The sequence below is a fragment of the Scardinius erythrophthalmus genome, assembly GCF_964197995.2.
Source record: "Scardinius erythrophthalmus genome assembly, chromosome: 13".
NCBI lineage: Eukaryota > Metazoa > Chordata > Actinopteri > Cypriniformes > Leuciscidae > Scardinius > Scardinius erythrophthalmus.
The window spans coordinates 13,180,865-13,202,273 of NC_138233.1; the positions used below are offsets into that span (position 1 = coordinate 13,180,865).

The following is a 21,409-nucleotide window of genomic DNA, read 5'->3' on the forward strand; positions in this document are numbered from 1 at the left end:
GTATGCCTCACACAGACATGATAAATACATCAAATACACAAAGCTTGAAATGTCTTCAAACGAAATAATTCAAAACGAAAAAGAAAAAGGCTACTCTCTGATTATGTCTGTGCATTTCTCTCTAGGGGCGTTCACTACAAATATGGCGATCGTCAACTTCATCTTTGCAGTCGACACTGTCAGAAAACACTAGTTCATTGATAAAAATCATATGAAGAAAAGGCATATATTAAGTTATTTTAGCTGTTATGAGAAAAATAAATCTAACAAAACCTAAAATCTAAATCTAATAAATAAAAATAAAAAATATTAACGCCAATTCAACATGCCAGAATAAAACCTGATTTTTGAACAATGCGTAACGCCACTCGGCCTGGTGTGCCAAAACACTACATTTTAAACTTCAATGTTTAATTCAAAACAATCTCAAAACGCGTTGTGAATTTTTTTTAAAGCCTAGCCTATATACATTAAGGGCATTGAAACCAGGATCTTAACTAAAACGTGTTCCGCGTAATCTCTCAAAAATTATGCCACACTACTCCATGTAATTTTTTTTTTAAGGACTGCTTTTGAAATCACTATAAATTACTGTGCAATTGTATCGCTCACGATAGCTCTTCGTTTATCTAATTCCTCAATAGAATAGTAAAAATATTCAGCGTCATTGCTCCTAACATCGTCTCTATTTTTAACTTTTGATTCTATTTTTTTAGCTGTAAAATTGAATCTATCTTTGGTTCTATTCTGTTGTAGCCTAATAGGCCTATTTATATATATGAAAAATATGCCTATTATTTAACCCACTTACATTTTAAAATACGGCAATTGCTGCTGTTTTGCACAATGTCCCTTTGCGCCACCTGGCGGTCATTTCGGGAACGACTTTGAAATGCGGCTGGTTTATTTTCGCCGCGGTAATTTCGCCGCGGCGGCTGGCGCGGCGGTAATAGGCATTCTGGTTGACCACCATCTGTATATCACACGTTTTGTCCCGTGACTACAGCGTCTCACCGTCACCCAATTGCCCTACTGCACGGGCTGGAACCGAGCAATGTACAGAGTTCACTAAGCTAATCGCATCCAAAGCAGTATCTAAAGCCCTTGCACTCTTAAAATGAACCTAGCGATGAAGCTAGTGATGTCAGGTTATTGTGTGATGTTGAGTAAGTTATTTTTAGCAGTAAAAACAACATGGAATGATAGTAAATAATGATTAAAAACAGAAAGATATACGAAGCTTACAGACGCAAACCAACTCAACAGCCAGGGAGAAACAAACTGAGATTTTGTTTGTTATTCTCTGAAATTCCTCCCCCCTACTGCGGATCTCAAAACCTGGTCTCCATTCTCCATATTTGAATATACAGTATACACTACCGTTCAAAAGTTTGGGGGCAGTAAGATTTTTTATGTTTTTAAAAGAAGTATCTTCTGCTTACCAAGGCTGCATTTATTTGATAAAAAAAAACAATAAAAAAACAGCAATATTGTGAAATATTATGACAATTTAAAATGACAATTTAAAATGACAATTTAAATCTATTTTAATATATTTTAAACTGTAATTTATTCCTGCGATCAAAGCTGAATTTTCAGCATCATTACTCCAGTCTTCAGTGTCACATGATCCTTCAGAAATCATTCTAATATGATGATTTGATGCTCAAGAAACATTCATTATTTGATTATTATCATGTTGAAAACAGTTGTGTACACATTTTTTTCAAAATTCTTTGATGAATAGAAAGTTAAAAAGAACAGCATTTATATAAAATAGAATATTTTCTAACATTATAAATGTCTTTACTGTAACTTTTGATCAGTTTAACTCATCCTTGATGAATAAAAGTGATTTATTTACTTTGATTTATTTTATTTCTTTCCCCCAAAATAAAATAAAAATTCTTACTGACCCCAAACTTTTGAAGGGTAGTGTTTGTTACAAAAGCTTTAGATTTCAGATAAATGCTGTTCTTTTGAACTTTCTATTCATCATAGCATCATGAAATAAAAATGTAAATAACTGTTTTCAACATTGATAATAATCATAAATGTTTCTTGAGCATCAAATAATCATATAAGAATGATTTCTGAAGAATCATGTGACACTGAAGACTGGAGTAATGATGCTGAAAATTCAGCTTTGATCACAGGAATAAATTACACTTTACTGTATATTCACAGCTGTTTTAAATTGGAATAATATTTCACAATATTACTGTTTTTGTTTGTATTTTTAATCAAATAAATTGCAGCCTTGGTGAGCAGAAGATACTTCTTTTAAAAACATTAAAAATCTTACTGTAGTATTAAAAATCTTACTGTAACTTTTGAACGGTAGTGTATATATATATATATATATATATATATATATATATATATATATATATATATATATATATATATATATATATATATATATATCCTTTTGTGTTGATAACAACAACAGCGTGCAGGTGAAATACATATTTTTTTGGTTAAACTATTCCTATATTAGTGGGGTGGTGTTGGCATGAAGGTAGCATTTCTAAAATTATGCTAATTTTTATATCATTACAAGCCATTTTCTTATATATTTACCAGGCACTACTATCCAAGGTGACTTACAAAACAAAGTGTATCATCCTAAGGTGAGTAACATGAGAACTTAATTTAAGTTTGATTTAATTAATTAATTATTTGAATTTAAAAAAAGTAAATAAATGAATACAAAAATGACTAACATTTATTTATTAAAGTGCTTAAAAAATGTGAAAAATAATACTTGTAAAATGCTTACCATTTTATCCCAGCATGTCGCACATCTGTCATGCTGAATGAAGATTTTGTCTTGTAGCACTGTTAGCAATTCTTTAATGTGTCATTGGTGGCATGACTTTGAAATACACAGCTTGGATTCTTCTTTGTTGACAACTAGAAAACTCTTCTATGGTACAGAAACAATACCCCATCAGCAGGTATAAGGACTCTAGTCTTGCTGTGTCTGCTCTTGACACTGCATGAATCAGCACTGCCATGGTCAGCAGAATATTTTGGATAAAGCAGATATTAAATATAAATGGAATCATATTGGTCACAAACACAGTGGCTATTGAAACATTGATGTGACATATAATGGAAAAGTGAGGTGGATTTGTGGAGGTGAAATAGGATATTTTCCCCCAAATTGCCTGAGAGGACCAGCCGCAATACACAATTTAAGAACTAGCCTATGTTTCAAGAAATAAATTTTTTTTTTTTTTTTTAAAGAGAAACATGTTTATGCAAGCAGCACATGCAATGCATGCTGTAGATGTGGGACTAAATGTTTTAATGACCAGCTAATCAAGGCCTGGGTTTTCTTGAAAATTTTTGGAGCAAGGTTGGAATTAAACTCTGTAGGGAGGTGGACCTCCAAAAGTAGGTTTGTGTACCCCTGCAGTAGAACTAAATTAAAAATTAAAGCAAGCAAACCTCGTTGTACTGGTAAAACACCCTCTGTGTTTTGCTGATGATGTTCTTGTTCACTTTGCGGAGATGCAGATCCGTCTTGACTCGTAAGATTGAGAAGATGCTCAAGTTAAATGACGCTCATTGATATTTATTGTTGAATATAACAAAACACAAATGCTAAGCCCTAAATGCTTGTCACTCCAAAACACGCTGCCAAATGGTCATTCACACTTTCTCATCTTGCGGGTAATGATTGTTACACTGGTATCAGCACCTCCTGCAGAACTGAATGACAGCCTTTATTAAGAATTTTGTCCCAATACCTGCAGGAGGAGCACATACTATAATAACTAAACAGAAAACTTTAATAATTTTTTAATTTTTGTATTTGAAACAAAAATGCACATGGCTCTTAACAGTCTTTTTAAATGTTAGTGATCTCCTCAGTGCAAACATCATGGCATGCAGTTCCTTGACATTTAGCAGATGACTCATCTCAAGTGGCTTACACTGTAGCAAATATAATTTCAGGTAAAGTGCCTTGCTCGAGGTCTCAACCATGATAGAGCTATACCTCGCGGCCTGTTAAGGCTCACCTATATCTGTGATTAATCCAACAAACTTTATGATTCTTAAAGGGATAGTTCACCCAACACTGAAAGTTATGCCATTAGCCTACTACCCTCGTGCCACAACTTCCATGGAACACAAAGTATTATTATTTTGTATGATGAAATTATAATGCAAGAGAATATGGGGGAACAAGCTCCAAAAATTACAATAAATAAACAATACAATCCAATACAAAATTAACAGAAAAAAAAACAAAGAAAACAAAAACAAAAAACGATGCTGCTTGCATGGTTTCATATGTGTGTGTGTGTGTGTGTGTGTGTGTGTGTGTGTGTGTGTGTGTGTGTGTGTGTGTGTGTGTGTGTATGTGAATTTATGAATTTACCACTACTCTATCACAACCAGACTTCTAGAGATGCGTGGTTGGCGGTTATAGCCGCGGACTCCGCGGTTTCGGGCGGATGACGTGAAGAAAAATAATATTTTAATTCAATTCGGGCAGGTGGCGGGCGGTTGAACCAACCAAATGAAAAATATTATGTATACAGCAATCAGCGGATGGCGGGCGGTTGCGGTTTTGAAAATTGGTCAAAAACGTTGGTGCGGATGGATGGCGGACGGATGATGAGTTTTGTGATGCGGTTGCGGATGAAATAATAGCCCATCCGCGCATCTCTACAGACTTCAAAAGTCCCTCAGTCCAGTTCATCCAGTGATGGCACCCGAGAATCCCCTGCAGACCAGTTTGATATGGAAAAGAAATGCACTCACCCATCACTTATTAAAGAGAATGAGAAACCTAATAATACACATTATCTTCTCTGATTTTGTTGAAAGGATAGTGTGGATGAACAGTAGGGGCAGGGAGAGCATGGAAAACCTCTCAGCTCTAATGACACTGCTATTTGTATGTTTAGGTGCTTTCAGGGTATAATCTTGGTCATCGATGCTGCTCTGAATGGAATGGAGAAGGCAAAGCGAGATGGAATGTGTAAAACTGGCCAATATCAAAGGGAACCAATTACGATACATGAAAGTATTTGATTTACTAACATCAAAGTACCACAAAAGAGATTTTCCTGCTTGTAACTAACTATTATCTGACCTGGTGGCATGGACTTTTGGGTTTCCCATTTGTAGCTGTACAGAACCATTATGGTTATATTCTCTTAATGTAATAAAAGAGTCCATTTGCCGCCTGAGAAAACATGAATATGAAAATGCATTGAAATTCTTGACTATGGAGTGGATATAGACATTGAATTTGAAGACACAATTTAAAAAGCGGACCACTATTCCTTTTTTAGTTTCTTTATTTTTCCTTTCCCTTTTTTTAACTATACTCGGCTGCCGACATAAAACCAAGAAATAACTCTGGGATCTTAACAGATATGATCTCAGTTCGGTTAAATCAGACCCAGCCTGTCAAAGCATTAAAGAAAACCAAACATAATGCCAGCTCTTATCGTCTCTCATCTCAAGAGGTGAAATGCCAACTCAGAATGCATCACAGGCTGGCTCTAAGCATCAGATGACCTGTCTTCAGATGTCCCTGAACGTTCAGTTCTCCTCACCCACTCAGAATGCACTGTCTCAACCTGATCAGAGAACGAGTGTCATTCACACGGGCTGAGAGAACAGTGTGCCATTTGAAATGGACACACACGACATGCATACCACTTGTGTTTCTTTGAGTGAAACCTCTAATCCACAGGGCTTGCTGCCTCCCGAAGCAGAATAAAAATGCTGTTATATCATGCTGGTACTTTGTTTATACTTCATTTCAAAGAGAACAAGGCCCTTTGGAAGCCCAGTGGAAAATCAATGGCCAGAATAATGATGCAGGCTAGTGTTGGCTTGGATCTGTGCTTTGCATTCAGTGTCATCCTGAACACAGATTGGATGAGAGCCCTCCCTCACCCACATTAAGTAATTTCATTCAGTTACGTTCTTTCTTTTTTCCTACTCTCTTCTTCTGTCTCTCCACGTATATATCCAGGTAATGATGTTAGTGGGCTAGTTTGTGCACAGAAGCACCGGTAAGAGAAAAAAAAAGAGAGGCAATGACATCAAGTTTCATTGATAATTGTGTTAATTGTGTAAATTATAAGTTGCTTATTATATGTTCAGTGAAAATGATCTCTCTCTCTCTCTCTCTCTCTCTCTCTCTCTCTCTCTCTCTCTCTCTCTCTCTATATATATATATATACTGTTATATAATTCAGTAAAAAAGCGATAATGTTAAATACTATTACATTTTTAAATTACTGTATTCTTTTTTGCAGTAGCTTAAAATGTAATTTCAGTGCCTTATGATCCTTCAGAAATCATTATAATACTGATTTGGTGCTGAAGAACACTTCTTTCAGTGTTGAAAAATGTTACAAAGAACCTGTGTTTATTTGAAATATGAATATTTGTTATATTTTATCCTAAATGTCACTTTTGATCAGTTAAATGTGTCTTTGCTAAATAAAAGTATTACTGAATCCAAATTATTATGAATTTTTGTGTATATTGTAAAAAATATATGTAAATATATGAAAAATATATATTTAAAGTCTTTTCCATATGTGTGGTTAGTTCTAAATGTTATACTAAACTTGGAATAAATTTAAGTCCAAACTCATTGATAGATTTTGCAAAAAAAATAATGCGATTTCTTAGTTTCCAAATGTGTGTGCAAAAATAGTGAGAGACATCACAAACAAATCCAGAATAGACAACTTTTTGGGTCTAATGAGGTGATTAGTGGTCCATGGGGTTCCCTCCGTGTGTAATTATGCCAGAGCGGAAATGTACTTACACTTAGGGGAGATAAAAGTATTTGTAAAGCTATGTAAGTACAGAAAAAGAGTGGTGTAAGCGATCAATAATTAATTTACTTTCAGCATTCAGGGGCAATTAACAGACTTTTCCCCCCATTACAATCTACAAGGCCACATTGCCTTCTCTACCCCGTAATCTGACTGACCAGTGTGACAATCACGGATTACCCAACCACGAAATCGATACATTAGGATAGGAACCACTCCACATTTGAGCAATTAAATCACATGGTTCACGTCCTGAAATGCACAAAAGGAATTTGTGGAGGTAAAGAGCTTGTGAGCCTTGCAATGGGAAATTTGAACTGCCTAGCATTTTAGATGCCTTGGTTTTGAATGCTATTGTCCTTGATGAACTAATTTTTTGGCTCTTCTAATATTAAACATTATTTAATATTTCACACATTGTGAAGGTTTCATCAAGTGCATTAATGTATGTTAAATACATAATATATTAGGAACAAAATGTATTAAATAAATAAATGTATTTATTCTTTTCAGTTCTGTTTTGAAACTGTCCATTCACACACATGCTTTGCTCACCCAATGCATTGTCTGTGTATGTCTTCCATCTCCTCAATGAAAAGTAGCACAGCTTCTGAGCATGTGTGCTATAAGCCTAACATCAAATATTGACATTCAGATGTTGTAGTGTCTCTCAGTCAGCCAAGAAGTGATAAAGTCAAAATTCCAGTCACTGTCAGGTTAGGTGCAGGTATAAAGGCAGGATTTATTCTCTAAAAGGTTTAAGGGAAAGTGTAAAGGTATTTGTGGTACAAGATATACAACACAAGGTTATAATAAGCTCCACATAAAGTGCGGCACTCCTCTTGACGTAGGGTACTCTCTCTCTCTAGCTGTATAGCGCTCTCTCTCCCTCTTCTTCAGTACACTACTCAAGATCCCATGCTGGATGCTGACAGTTGCCTGCGGCATTCAAGAAAAACTAAAAAAAAAAAAAAAAAAAAAAAACGAGGTAGAGAGATTCGGGGGGAAACTGACTTCTATTTACAGATATCGCCTTCTAGTGTGTAGACCCAGGAGAGCCAGCAGTTCCCTGATCAGAATCCAAATGTTCCGGTCCCTCACAATCATCACAGCCCCTTTAGAGAAACTGTAATCTACCGCTCAGCTCATCATGTGTCAAGACTGACCTCTGCTGTTACCTCAGTGCATGCATTCATATACAGTAGCCTATATATATATATATATATATATATATATATATATATATATATATATATATATATATATATATATATATATATATATATATATATGATAATATTAATCTCTATTTATCCAGAGGTTACTGTATGTCAGCCATTTCCGGTCTGTATCCAGATCAGACCACAATGCAGCCCTGAATGTCAGCAGAGATCCTCAACTAGACAGTCGTCTGCAGGCCTCGTCGACGTGACAGCCGTCAGCACAGATCCTCAGCAAAGACCAAAAGAACCAGACAGGTCCTTTGCACAGACCCTAGCTTCGGCTCTGTGTGATTTGAATCCGATCTTCAAGCAAAAGGAACTGGATGAATATTCGAATGCTATCAATCCAGAATCTGATTTCTGACTTGTGATGCAGCCTGAATCATGATGACACTGTGTTCGTTTGTTGGCCAGAGGAGAACTGGCCCCCAGACTGAGCCTGATTTCTCCCAAGGATTTTTTTCTCCATTCTGTCTCCTGAGGGAGTTTGGGTTCCTTGCCAATGTCACCTCTCTGGCTTGCTTAATATTCACTTAATATTCAACAATATTTTTGATTTGACTGCACTGACCACATCACTGTTTGTCTGCAGAACTGCTTTATAGATTGATAATTGATGATATTTACAATGGAACTGAATCAACTCTGAACTGACTTCAGCTGAACAATGACACTATTTTCTTTTAGATGCCGTATACAGCCAAAATGAACTCTGTTCGCATCAGTGAATCATTTTCCTGTTGCTGCTTTGAAATAATCTGTATTGTATTAAGCGCTGGGCCTATATAAGTAAAGGTACCTTGACTTGACTTGACATGGGTGACGAGTCATTTCGAATCTGAGACGTGCTTCTTCAAAATCTTTTTTTGTCATCTAGTTGTATTTATATTTTACAGGCTGTGTAAAGTGAGTTCTAGAAAAGTGATATATGAATGAAACCTATTTTTACATGAAATTAACATCAAACAGTAACAAAAATGTGAAACAAATATTAAAAATGTAAACAGTAAAAATGTGCCAAAACTATTAGATCAAAATATTTTATTCAACACATATAGGCCCTAAATGAGAAAATATGTATGTATAAGTCTTACAATAAACAAACCTTTGAAATGTGTGCTATTGTAATATGTTTACTTTTTTTCTATGAAGAATGTTGTAAACCGTAAGTTTTGCTTTTTCTTGACACGAACGCCCCTATCGTCCAAACATGGTCATGACTTCCTTGTTTACGACAGTCTGTGCCGGTGTTCATTTACGGCAGGCACATTGTGGCAGAAGGCACATGTGTTTCCAGAGTCCAACAGTGTGCTCATTGATTTGATAGTCCAACCGAGCACATTTAAAGGTAAATTGTGCTTTTCACTTTTCAGCGCAAGTTTTAGAATAACATATGTTTATGTAGAATACCGGTTGGTGTTATTTATCCATATGTTATATTTCTTTTTGCAATTGGAGGTATTAGATGTGCTAAAAGGCTAACCTCCCTGGTTCACCATGCTCGACAGTAACGTTACTCCAGTACAGCTGCTATTTCTTTCCTGTAAGATATGATATTATGATGAGGAAATTTTTAAAATCCTCAAAATTTTCACCTGGTTATTTAACGTTAGTCTTTTCCTCCAGGGTTTGTTTGGATCATCAGGATGATTAAACTTCATGCTAACGCTGACTTATAGTATTTAATACCACGTTGCCCAGTGTAACCCGCGATTCGTTTATGTGTTTTATAGGATCTTTATCATGTCATTCCGCGGGGGTGGTGGTCGAGGAGGGAGTCGTGGCGGTGGTTTTAACAGAGGTGGTGGTCGGGGAGGTGGATTTGGAGGTGGTCGTGGAGGTGGATTCGGAGGGGGTCGTGGAGGTGGATTTGGTGGGGGTCGTGGAGGTGGTGGTCGAGGTGGATTTAACAGATATCAAGACTTTGGTCCACCGGAATATGTTATCGGTAAGGTATATTTGCTTTCTTTCATGCCTCTGTTCTGCTTGTCTCATGCTATAGGCTAAATTGTATTGATTCTCCTCATGTCTCAGCTGTGGGAGAGTTCCTGCACCCCTGTGAGGATGAAATTGTCTGTAAATGTGTGACGGAGGAAAACAAAGTCCCCTACTTCAACGCTCCTATATATCTGGAAAACAAAGAACAGATTGGAAAAGTGGACGAGATCTTTGGGCAGATTCGTGATTTTGTATCCTTACATGTTTTTGCATGTGATGTTGACAGTGCTGTCAAATTTTACAGCGACTTCAAAACTTAATAGTGATAGTTAAATGAAGTGTTCTTGTGTAATTTGTCCTATAAACCCAGACAGCAACATAGTGTTTGTTCACATCTGGGCCTTGTGGAATTAACGTACCAGATGTGGGCCGGATCTGGGCCAACACTATGTTGCTGCCTGGGAAAGCCTACTGTATTGTATTTGATACATGAATGTCTAAGGCCAATTATTATCAACATTATCAAAACCTTGCTGAAAAGCTGTTGCACACAATTGATAGGTTATGTGTATATGTATGTATGTATGTATATGTAATATATTTATTTATATTTTAATTATATTATATTGGCAAGTAAAAAGCCTTTTAGTATAAATGTAAAAAAATAAGTGCTACACTTGTGTGTTTGCTGTCAAAACTAATTTTATAAAATAAATGCAAGAATAGCTTTCATAGTGTTATTAATTTTTCAAATCATATGCAAATCATTTATTTTAAATTATCTTGTTTTTTCTAAAGGTTTAATACATTTCCACTACAATAAGATTTTTCTGAATTTTATTTCATATGTCAGGCTGTACAGATTAATGAGCTAAATTGTTTCCTTAACAAATTCCTCAGTATTTTTCAGTCAAACTCTCTGAAAATATGAAGGCATCCTCCTTCAAAAAGTTACAGAAGGTAAGCTCAGTTTTTTATTTTTCTGGATGTGTAATGTTTATGAACCCTATTTTTATGGTACTTTTTTAACTTTATTTCTATATATATATATACATATTATATACACACATACAACACTGTTGTAATAGAAATTATTCAACCCAGGTTTATTGGCATAATTTACAGACTTTCAGCTGTTTGCAATAAACAAATCAAACATAAGTAATTGAAATAGCAATGCGACTTTTGAAATGAAATGTGACTTTTACAGTCTCAAAATTATTCGACCCCTTCATGGCAAGCATCTTTACTATTTAGTAGAACATCCTTTTGCTGTTGCATGACCTGCTGCAATCGAGATGTATACCCAGACACCAGCTTCTGGCAGCGTTTCTGAGGAATCTTAGCCCATTTCTCATGAGCAATGGCCTCCAGTTCAGTAATGTTCTTGGGTTTGCGTGCTGCAACCGCATTCTTCAAATCCCACCAGAGATTTTCTATGGGGTTCAAGTCAGGTGACTGTGATGGCCAGTGTAGAATCTTCCAGGACTTCTTCTGCGACCAAGTCTTCATTGTCCTTTTGGAAGGTCTAATGACGCCCAAGCTTCAACTTCACTGACAGCATGACATTTTCTCCTAGGATTTCCATCTTGTCTTCAACACACTGCAGGTTTCCAGTGCCAGGGGATGCAAATGAGCCCCAGAGCATCACAGAACCACCAATATGCTTAACTGTAGGCAGAGTGTTCTTTTCAGCATATGCTTAATTCTTCTTCCAGACATACCCCTGATCCATAGGGCTGAAAAATTCCAGTTTTGTTTCATCGCTCCTCAGAACAGAATCCCAAAACTTCTGTGGCTTTTTTATATCATCTTGGGAAATTTGGAGCCAACTTTTCTTGTATTTTTGGGTCAGTAATGGCGTACGTCTTGGAGTTCTGGCATGGAAACTTCTCTTAACTTTTTGGACCATCTTTTGACATATTTCTAACATGCAGTCAAATGCAACACTCAACAAACCTAGGCAGTTTAGACATTTCATGTGTTCTAGCTGAAGCACACCTGGTGCAGCTAATGAAGCGCTTGATTAGATAACACCCATTTTGCAGATTAGTGCTGTTGTAAGGGATTCTATTCAGTGGGTTGGATAATTTTGAGACTGCAGAAGTCACTAAAAGTTGCATTTTTATCTTTTGGGGAAACCACTTGAAACATTTGAGCTTATATATATATATATATATATATATATATATATATATATATATATATATATATATATATATATATATATATATATATATATATATATATATATATATATATATAAACAAGATGTAACGCCACATAACTTTTTCCTTTTATGCGGTCTTCTCTAATATTTTTTTAAAGTACACCCCACTGCTTATCAGTTTTATTTCAAATATTAGACAACGATCAGTGTTCTTTTAGGATATCCATAATTTAGAAGCAGATATTGCTCCAGAATATCAAAGGGATTCTTATGAGCCTTCAAGCAGTTTTAGCGGCTTCCTTCGGCTGTTCTGCCTCTTATCAATACACTAGGATGTGACTAACAGTATTATGATGAAAAATATTTTAATTAACTTTCTCTCCCCTTGCATCAGTTCTACATCGACCCCATGAAGCTGCTGCCCCTCCAGAGATTCCTCCCCAGGCCTCCAGGTGAGAAGGGGCCGCCCCGTGGAGGTAGAGGAGGAGGAAGAGGTGGAAGAGGAGGTAAGACCACACAAGAAAACAATATACATATGCTGGTTGGTTCGGTTTTATCATTATCTCTGGTAATAACTTCTATTTAATTAACTCAGAATTGTGTAGCATTCACATTGTGCTCTACACAATGAATCCTAAAACGAGTGTTGTATTTGCAGGAGGCTTCCGTGGAGGTCGTGGAGGATTTGGCGGGCGTGGAGGTGGCAGAGGAGGCGGTGGTGGAGGGTTCAGAGGAGGCAGAGGTGGAGGCGGTGGACGTGGATTCAGAGGTAAGTTAGCAATGCTGATCCTCAGAAATGAATAATGAAATTGGATGAAAGTACTTAATTAAGGTAAATGGAATATTTTATCCAAAAATGAGATTCAAAAAGATCCATCATTTGATCCCCTTCATGTATTTTCAAACATATTCCTTGGTTACCGTTCAAAAGTTTGGAGTTCGTAAGATTTTAAATAATGTTTTTTAAAAATATCTCGTGCTCATGCTGCACCAATACATGCATTTATTTGTTCAAAAACAGTACAGTAATATTGTGAAATGATTAGAATACAAAACTTTTTTTCTTTGTTCTAATATATTTTAAAGTATAATTCATTCCTGTGATGTCACATGATATTTTAGAAATCATTCTAATATGCTGATTTGGTGCTTAAACTTTTCAAAATTGTCCTGCTTAATATTTTTGTGGAAACTGTGATGCATTTATTTTATCAGTATTTTACAATGAATAGAAAGTTCAATTGAACAATGTATTTGAAATAGGAATGTTTTGTAATTTTGTAAATGTTTTTACTGTCACTTTTGATCAATTTAATTCGCCCTTGCTGAATAATGGTAATTTATAAAGTATGAACATATCTGAGCTGCTCTTCTCCATTTCCATTGTAGTAGGAGTAACACCTCATTTTTTTCTACTTTCTTTGCAGGTGGAAGATGATGAAGGACTCATAGGGTGGGTTCTGTCCTGTCATCCTCTGTGGAAACTTCTGGTGAGAAGCCAGAAGCAGCATTTGGGGCCTTGCCAGAGTCTTTTGACTGTTAATTCATGCCTCTGTTGTACAGCTGAACTTTTTACTTTTTGTATTATATATGTATTTTCTCAGCAGTGGATTTTTTTTTTTATTTGATCTACTGATAGGACTAATGTTTTAAGTTGCCACATGTCTGTGTACAAGAGGACAGGAGTCTCCACAACCTTACGTGGTTGGTTTGCATCCATTTGCATTTTTAAATTTGCTGGTGGTTGGACCAGTATCGACTAGAACAATGTAACGTATCGGGTTATATAGTGACAAAATGGTGAAGTTAACTCCACAAATAATGATGTAAAAAACTTTCATTGTTGGATAATAATGGATGTCTGCATTTACAGAATTGCAAGTTGTTTCAGTTGACCTCCAGATGCCACCACGGACTTGCAAAATAAAATCTATGTTATATGGTCAACTGCAGTTTTGTTTTTAATTATGTTGTGATGTCCCGACATGTTTGCTATTGCTAAAGTGTAGATCTTGGGTTGTGACCAGGTTGTGACATCTGAATAGGAGAGACTTCTGCAAACCAGAGATTGTTTATAAAAGGCAATGCATTATCAACAGTTAGAGTGAGTGTTTAGTCAGGGATTTTCAGATATTCATCATAGAACCAGACAGAAGTGAGAATTGTCTAGACTTTTCTTGGAAAAGCAATACTATGGTGCTGCCGACTACAGCTTAAAGTAACAATAATATATATAAAAAAAAAGAAAATGTAAATATGCTAATAAATAGAAAAGGATTGCCAGAGCTTTATTCTAAAAACAGTGGTGTGTTTTTGGTGACTATATTTAAAAGTTCCTAACTGCATGTGTGATTAAATAATTTATAGAGTGGTGCTGGTATGACATCAGAACACGGAAGTCTAATTCGCCACTTGTTCCTTTGTAAGACATTATGAAAAATCCACCTTCCCTTGCATAAATAAAATGATACCTCTTCCCAAAGAGAGAGAGAAAAAACTTGTGTTTTAGCATAAATGTACGGTGATGCACTGCCACATACATATTTTTTTCCACTCAATTACGTCGTAATAACGAGATCTTATGTCGTTAAAACGACATATTTTCTCGTAATAACGAGATCTTATTTATGGAAGTAAAATAATGTCAAATGTTTTTGAAACAAAAAGCCTGTTGAATTGCACTACTTGAAAAAAAATAGGCATTGCATTAACCATGCTTGCATTTTAATGCATTGTATTTTTAGGGCTTGCATTTTTATGGGCTGAAATGCAACATGGTTGAATATTTAAGCTGTGAATATTTCAATTAAAAACATTTCAAACACATTTTCATTATTAAAAATTCAATAATCCATATTCACCTTTCATATTTCACTTCCAAAATATTCAAACTGTTTAAAAATACAACCTATAATATTCAACAGGCAATTTTCGGTCCATTTTATTTCGCTTTGCAAATTCGCTTCCACAAATTCAGTGGTTCAAATTCGACAGTAAATTCAACGGAACTGCAGGAAAAGCAATAGATTACCGAGATACTCTCCATCTGCTGTTAGTCAACCCCACCAGCAGGAGGTGCAAAAGCGCTTGTTGTTGACGAAGACCAGCAACAGTTAGACCAAGCCATTCATTCATAAAACTCATTTAACAGCAATGTAAGTGTATTTGTGATTATTATGACGGCGGTTTTATGTTAAATTCAGTGTCTTCACGGTTACTTTCCCTTTGTAGCCTACATGCATCTTTCTCTACCGTGAACGAGATTAATGTTATTCCCCGATGCGGATATACAGATCTAATGTTACATTTTTGAGGTTGACATATATTTCTCTTGTTTAGTTGCCTTAACTTTATATTGTGGCGATGTGCTGCATGCAGGCTATTAGGGTTTCCCTCAATACTTAAGGATTGCCCAGCTGGACATATAAAACGCTTAACGTATAGCTTAATGGACTAATTACAGTGATATAAAAAACTTGCAGGCAAGCAGATTGACTCAGAATAACGCGCAAAGTTTAATGCTGAGCGTTTCCCAGTGATAGACTGGCATAAAGTTAGCTTGGCGTTGGACATTCGCACATTTAGGGACCGTCTCTAAAGTGTATACGACATTGGTATACACGTTTCTAACTTCAATAGCATGTTAATAGAACGACTTACAGTCATAACACCAACTGTAAAGTGTTCATGTAGTGTCAGGCATACTGCACACCCTTTGGATTTTTGAAATTTATTCAAATAAATTAAAGTTTGCTATTGAAGTTAGAAACGTGTATGCCAATGTTTTATGCAACTTTTGAGACGGTCCTAAATGTGCGAATGTCCAATGTCAAGCAAATTGTACATTTATTAGGCTACATTTAGTCATTTATTTAGCAGACGCTTTTATCCAAAGCGATTTACAGTTAAAGGAGAACTTGGTAGCTTTTTTAACTTAATAAAACTGTCTAGAAATCATTTGGATGGTTAAACAACCTGTTCTGGTGATATTGGTGACTTTCCCCGCTCCCCCTAGCGTTCCCAGGCGGAAAACCAACCTTGCAACTTGTTCACTACCGTCCCGGCAAGATAGAAATTGGAAGTCTCGTGAGAAGCGAAAGCGAGAACGAGAACGAGCGCGAAACACAAATTGCTTTACGGCAATTCGACATAAACACACACGCATGTATGATGTATTACCAGATTACCCACCTCGGTAGACATAACTCCACACGATACAGTTGGCTTGCTCCGATCAAAACAAACGCACATGAGCAGCGGTAGAGCAGGGGGGCAGCGTTTCATATTATGTTGAAGCTTCCCCGGGCGCCGCCATTGGCTATCAGACCATCACCTGCTGTTAGCATCCCATTGACTCCCATTCATTTTGGCGTCACTTTGACAGCGAATAACTTTACATCTGAGGCGTTTAAAGACTCCATTTGTCCATTATTTATTTCTAAAGAAACACGAAAATGTAGAAAAGGCTCCATTACCTTGTATCTTACGTTATGGCCCCGTAGAAGCAGTTTTTGTAAAAATAGGCTAACGATTGCGTCATACCAACGCGACTCTCTGTCGCACAGTAGAGAGATTACCGTATGGACAGGAGGAGAAGCTCGCTCGCAATCGGGGGGACGTGGAGACAAAATGGCAAAGTAATTAATCAGAATACTTAGCAAAAGTTTCTCCTGCTCCAGCTCATGGACACCTCCTACTCACACTCTCCGTCTCTGCAAGTTTCGGAAGGGAATGATTCAGATTTTGCTTGGCACAGCTACTAGAAGACAGACGGGTTGCTCACGTCACATCTACGTCGTCAAGCTCAGTGTGAGTCTGCGCAGTACGCTCGACCATCAGGAAGTTTGTGCTTCTAATTGACTTCACTTGCCTCCGTTGAATCCAATGGGGTCGCTGTGTCCAGTTTATATACTGTCTATGCGGTAGAGAGGGGGAGGAGGCCGCCGCAAGTGAGTTTTTTACGACTGTGTTGTGAAATATACGCCCCACCACAACTGTAGGGGGAGCTCGTGGGGAAAACATGCGACAACAAAAGGGAAAATCAGCGAAGAAGTGACTAGAGTTCGCTAGAGTTGCCGAGTTCTCCTTTAAACTAACAATAGGAGGACAACAATATGCAAGTGCTATGACTCTTCCCAGTTTAAGCTAATGCAATACACGTAGGCATAGCCTACTATATGTTACTATATATATATATATATATATATATATATATATATATATATATATATATATATATATGTGTGTGTGTGTGTGTGTGTGTATATATATATATATATATATATACTGTATAGAGAGAGAGAGAGAGAGAGAAAAGAGAAGAGAAAGTGTTGATTTTATGCCAGTAGGCTAGCCTATATCACTAAACGCTCTGCATGAAACTTTGCGCGTTACGTTCATATTCTTAGTCCATCGAGCCTATATAGTAGCCTACAGCCTACATCCCCAATAAGGTGCGAGTTTGGTCTTTTAGGCTATATCACTGTATTAGTCCATGCACTACGTTAAGCGTTTTGTCCCGACGGAAGGGGAATCCTTGAGTATGAGGTATTGAGGGAAACCGATTATAATCCTGTTCATGTAGAGAAAGCTGATTACATGCTACACAGGGAAAGTAACAATGAAGGTAGCCTATTGAATGAAACAAACACAGCTTTTGTGTCTTTATCATCTTTTCCGCAGATATACTGACACGATAATCATTTTCATTTTATGAATGAATGGCTTGCTCTAACTGTTGCTCTGTCTTCGTCAACAACACGCGCTTTTGCACCCCCTGCTGGTGAGGTTGACTAACAGCAGATGGAGAGTATCTCGGTAATCTACTGCTTTTCCTGCAGTTCCGTTGAATTTACTGTCGAATTTGAACCACTGAATTTGTGGAAGCGAATTTGCAAAGCGAAATAAAATGGACCGAAAATTGCCTGTTGAATATTATAGGTTGTATTTTTAAACAGTTTGAATATTTTGGAAGTGAAATATGAAAGGTGAATATGGATTATTGAATTTTTAATAATGAAAATGTGTTTGAAATGTTTTTAATTGAAATATTCACAGCTTAAATATTCAACCATGTTGAATTTCAGCCCATAAAAATGCAAGCCCTAAAAATACAATGCATTAAAATGCAAGCATGGTTAATGCAATACCTATTTTTTTTTCAAGTAGTGCAATTCAACAGGCTTTTTGTTTCAAAAACATTTGACATTATTTTACTTCCATACTTATTTCATTAAAACGACATTTTTTTCTCATAATAACGAGATCTGATATCGTAATAATGAGATGTTATGTTGTTAAAACGACATTTTCTCGTAATAACGAGATCTGATGTCGTTTTAACGACATCTTTTCTCGTAATAACGAGATCTTACGTCATTAAAACGTCATATTTTTCTCGTAATAACGAGATGCTATGTCGTTACAACGACATATTTTCTTGGCCTTATAAGGACATGTGTAGTCATGTACAAAATATGCCTTTATCCACATAAAATTGATAGCCAATTATGTCTTTATCATACATCTACGTTCAAAAAGCTGAAGAAATAGCAGCCCCCAATGGACATTCATGTTAAAAGATCAAATTCTGTACACCTTATTAATAGCAGATGAGCCCAGAATGCGAACATTGCGTTTAACTGCACATTAAGCTAAGCGTTTTCCTCCCATAGAAAACCCATATAATAAAGAAAAGCTTAATGTGGCTTATTAATAGGCTACTTCAGTGATAAAGATCAAATGCTGTAGGCTACACACCTTATTGATAAACCATACTATCCAACAGAAGAGCAGATGAGCCCAGAATATTAACGCAATGCTTTTAATTACACGTTAAACGTTTGTTTTCCTACCATAGAAACCATTTATTATAAAGAAAATAAAGGTGGCTCTTAACGTGTCTTTTGGGAGGATGGCATTGCGGTGCACAACAAACCCTTTAAATGGTAGGCTATTCAATGCAAAACAAAAATGAAAAATATAAGTAGACAATAAAATAAACAAATTATTGTGGCATTAATTAGCCCACAAACAATATTTATTTTAAGCTTAAACAAATTTATTTAAAGAAAAACACCAGCGTTGTGCGTTTATCTGTTTCAGCTGCGCCTTTTTCAAACTTGCGCAAATTCAACAGAATTTGATATGTTAAACATGAAGAGGACTTATCCGTCTGCCATGGCCGGTCGCTCTAACATTAACCTATATAAATGTTCGCTATTATTAAGCGCATATCTAAGTGTTTGTGCGGAGACATGGAGGTGCGGCGGTGCCATCACTCGCATTTTCCTATCAACAGTGGAAACAACTTTAAATACTCCATCATTTCTGGTCATACAGAAAAGAATAATACATCAGTCGCAACTACTTTTATTTGTGAAAACGTGCTTTTGTAAAATAGAAGAAAACAAACAGGACGCGCATTCATGATCACCGTGAATTGGAGCGCATCTCAAAAATGAACTGAAAAACAGTGTAGGCATAGCTATCTATATAAAGCTTATAAAAAATGTCCACTAACGAAAAAAATCCAATCGAAAGCAAATACGTACGGTCTCCAGGTGGTCCTGGTGGGTGGCAGGGCTGGATGTCTGAGGCCTACTGGCACACTTGTGGGAACACAAGAGAGGAGTGGCAAAGGCAAATGCAAGTTTCTACAGAGGTGGTAAGCTCTGTGGGAGAACAGCTCTGTGGGCCATTAAATTTAGTGTTGGTGAGCACACACAACAAAAGGGTTTTGAGTATCTTAGTTGACGTGCTTAAAGCAGCGTCGACTGATGGGCTTTTACATGTCATAAAACTATTACTCAAAACTGATGGTTCTTTTCATATGTTATACTACGAGAATAACAAATACAGCAAAACCGAAATCAGAAAGGAAAGGGAAGCTAGGAGACATAGGTAAACCGGTTTCACGTATGGGTTAAGCTGCTGTTAGACTAAGCTAGCAGGGACACATCAAACATCAAGGTCAAAAGAAGAAGAAACAACGGGAAGTGTTTCCCGTTCTGTCTGGGGCCTTCTGTACATTTACGTTAACCGTACTTCATGTACTTAGCTTGGTGCTAAGGAGTGAGAAGGGGTAAAGCACAGACAGGAATTAGGATCCTAACCTGGGTAGTTACGGAGACAACAGTTGCTAGAACTACAGTAATCTCACAGAGAGAGGGAAGATGTTGATAGTAAATACCTAAGATAATGGTATAAATAAAGGTAAAGTGTCCTTATAGCTCCAAAAAAAAAAAAAAAAAAAAAAAACGAAAGGAAAGGAAAGGAAAGAAACAATTGATTTAGTTAAACTTTATTTAGCTGAATATGGAAATTCAGGCTGAAAAAAAGTAAACTGAAAAAAATAAATAAAAATCAAAATAAAGAGTAAACAGGGAGTGTCCTCATAGCCCTGGTAACTAAAAGGGAAATTGAATAAGCAAATTGATTTAATTAAATTTCAAATGTAATTAAATTCAACTTAACTGAATAGGAATATTCAGGCTCAACAGGTGTAAATACACAAAATAAAATAGAGGTAGACTTAAGTCGAAATAAATAAAACAAATAAAAACAAAGGTATCTGGGTTTCAACTAAAAGCGAAACCAAAAGGGAGGGGGTCGAGAGAGAGAGAGAGAGAGAGACAGAGAGAGGACGGAGTAGTTTAAACCGCCTATGAGACATGCTTCGTGAAGCTCTGAAACCAGTGTGAATCATTTGTCTCAAATCAGTGATTCTGATCGTGTATCAGACTGCTAAAGTCACGGGATATCAGTAAACGGGCTTCGTTGCCTGTTGCCCATAGCTGTTTCGAGATCATTCTAAATTTCAACGGTTCATGAACCAGTGTGTATTTGATTTCTATGTGATCCTGTATCACTTTACTCTCACACTCTCTTACACACTCTCTCACACACTCTCACACACTCTCACACACACTCTCTCACACACACACACTCTCTCACACACACACTCTCACACACACGCACACGCAGGCACGCACACACACACACTCTTTCACACTCACTCACACACACACACACACACACACACACACTCAGTCTGACACTCTCACACACACTCTCTCACACTCTCTCTCACACTCCTCTTACACACTCTCTCTCACACAAAGGGAGTGCAGTAGATAGGGTGCACACTAGATAGGGCGTGCACTAGATAGGCAGTGCACTAGATAGGGCGTGCACTAGATAGGGAGTGCACTAGATAGGGTGCAATGCATCTATCATTTCACTCACACACCCTC

General features: G+C 36.7%; 1 protein-coding gene across 2 annotated transcripts; it reads left to right on the plus strand.

The window, feature by feature from the left end:
• Positions 1 to 9,253: 9,253 nt before the first annotated feature.
• Positions 9,254 to 14,102, plus strand: gar1 (GAR1 homolog, ribonucleoprotein). Of its 2 annotated transcripts, XM_081383271.1 has the most exons (8): positions 9,305 to 9,395; positions 9,506 to 9,590; positions 9,781 to 9,995; positions 10,082 to 10,236; positions 10,886 to 10,945; positions 12,550 to 12,661; positions 12,814 to 12,924; positions 13,583 to 14,102. In XM_081383271.1, the coding sequence occupies exons 3-8, from the start codon at positions 9,791 to 9,793 to the stop codon at positions 13,591 to 13,593; spliced, it is 654 nt and encodes a 217-aa protein (XP_081239397.1). In that variant the 5' UTR covers positions 9,305 to 9,395; positions 9,506 to 9,590; positions 9,781 to 9,790; the 3' UTR covers positions 13,594 to 14,102. The 2 variants fall into 2 exon arrangements, with proteins under 2 accessions (XP_081239396.1, XP_081239397.1); XM_081383270.1 differs by lacking the exon at positions 9,506 to 9,590 and having other exon boundaries at positions 9,254 to 9,395.
• The last annotated feature ends 7,307 nt before the right edge of the window (positions 14,103 to 21,409 follow it).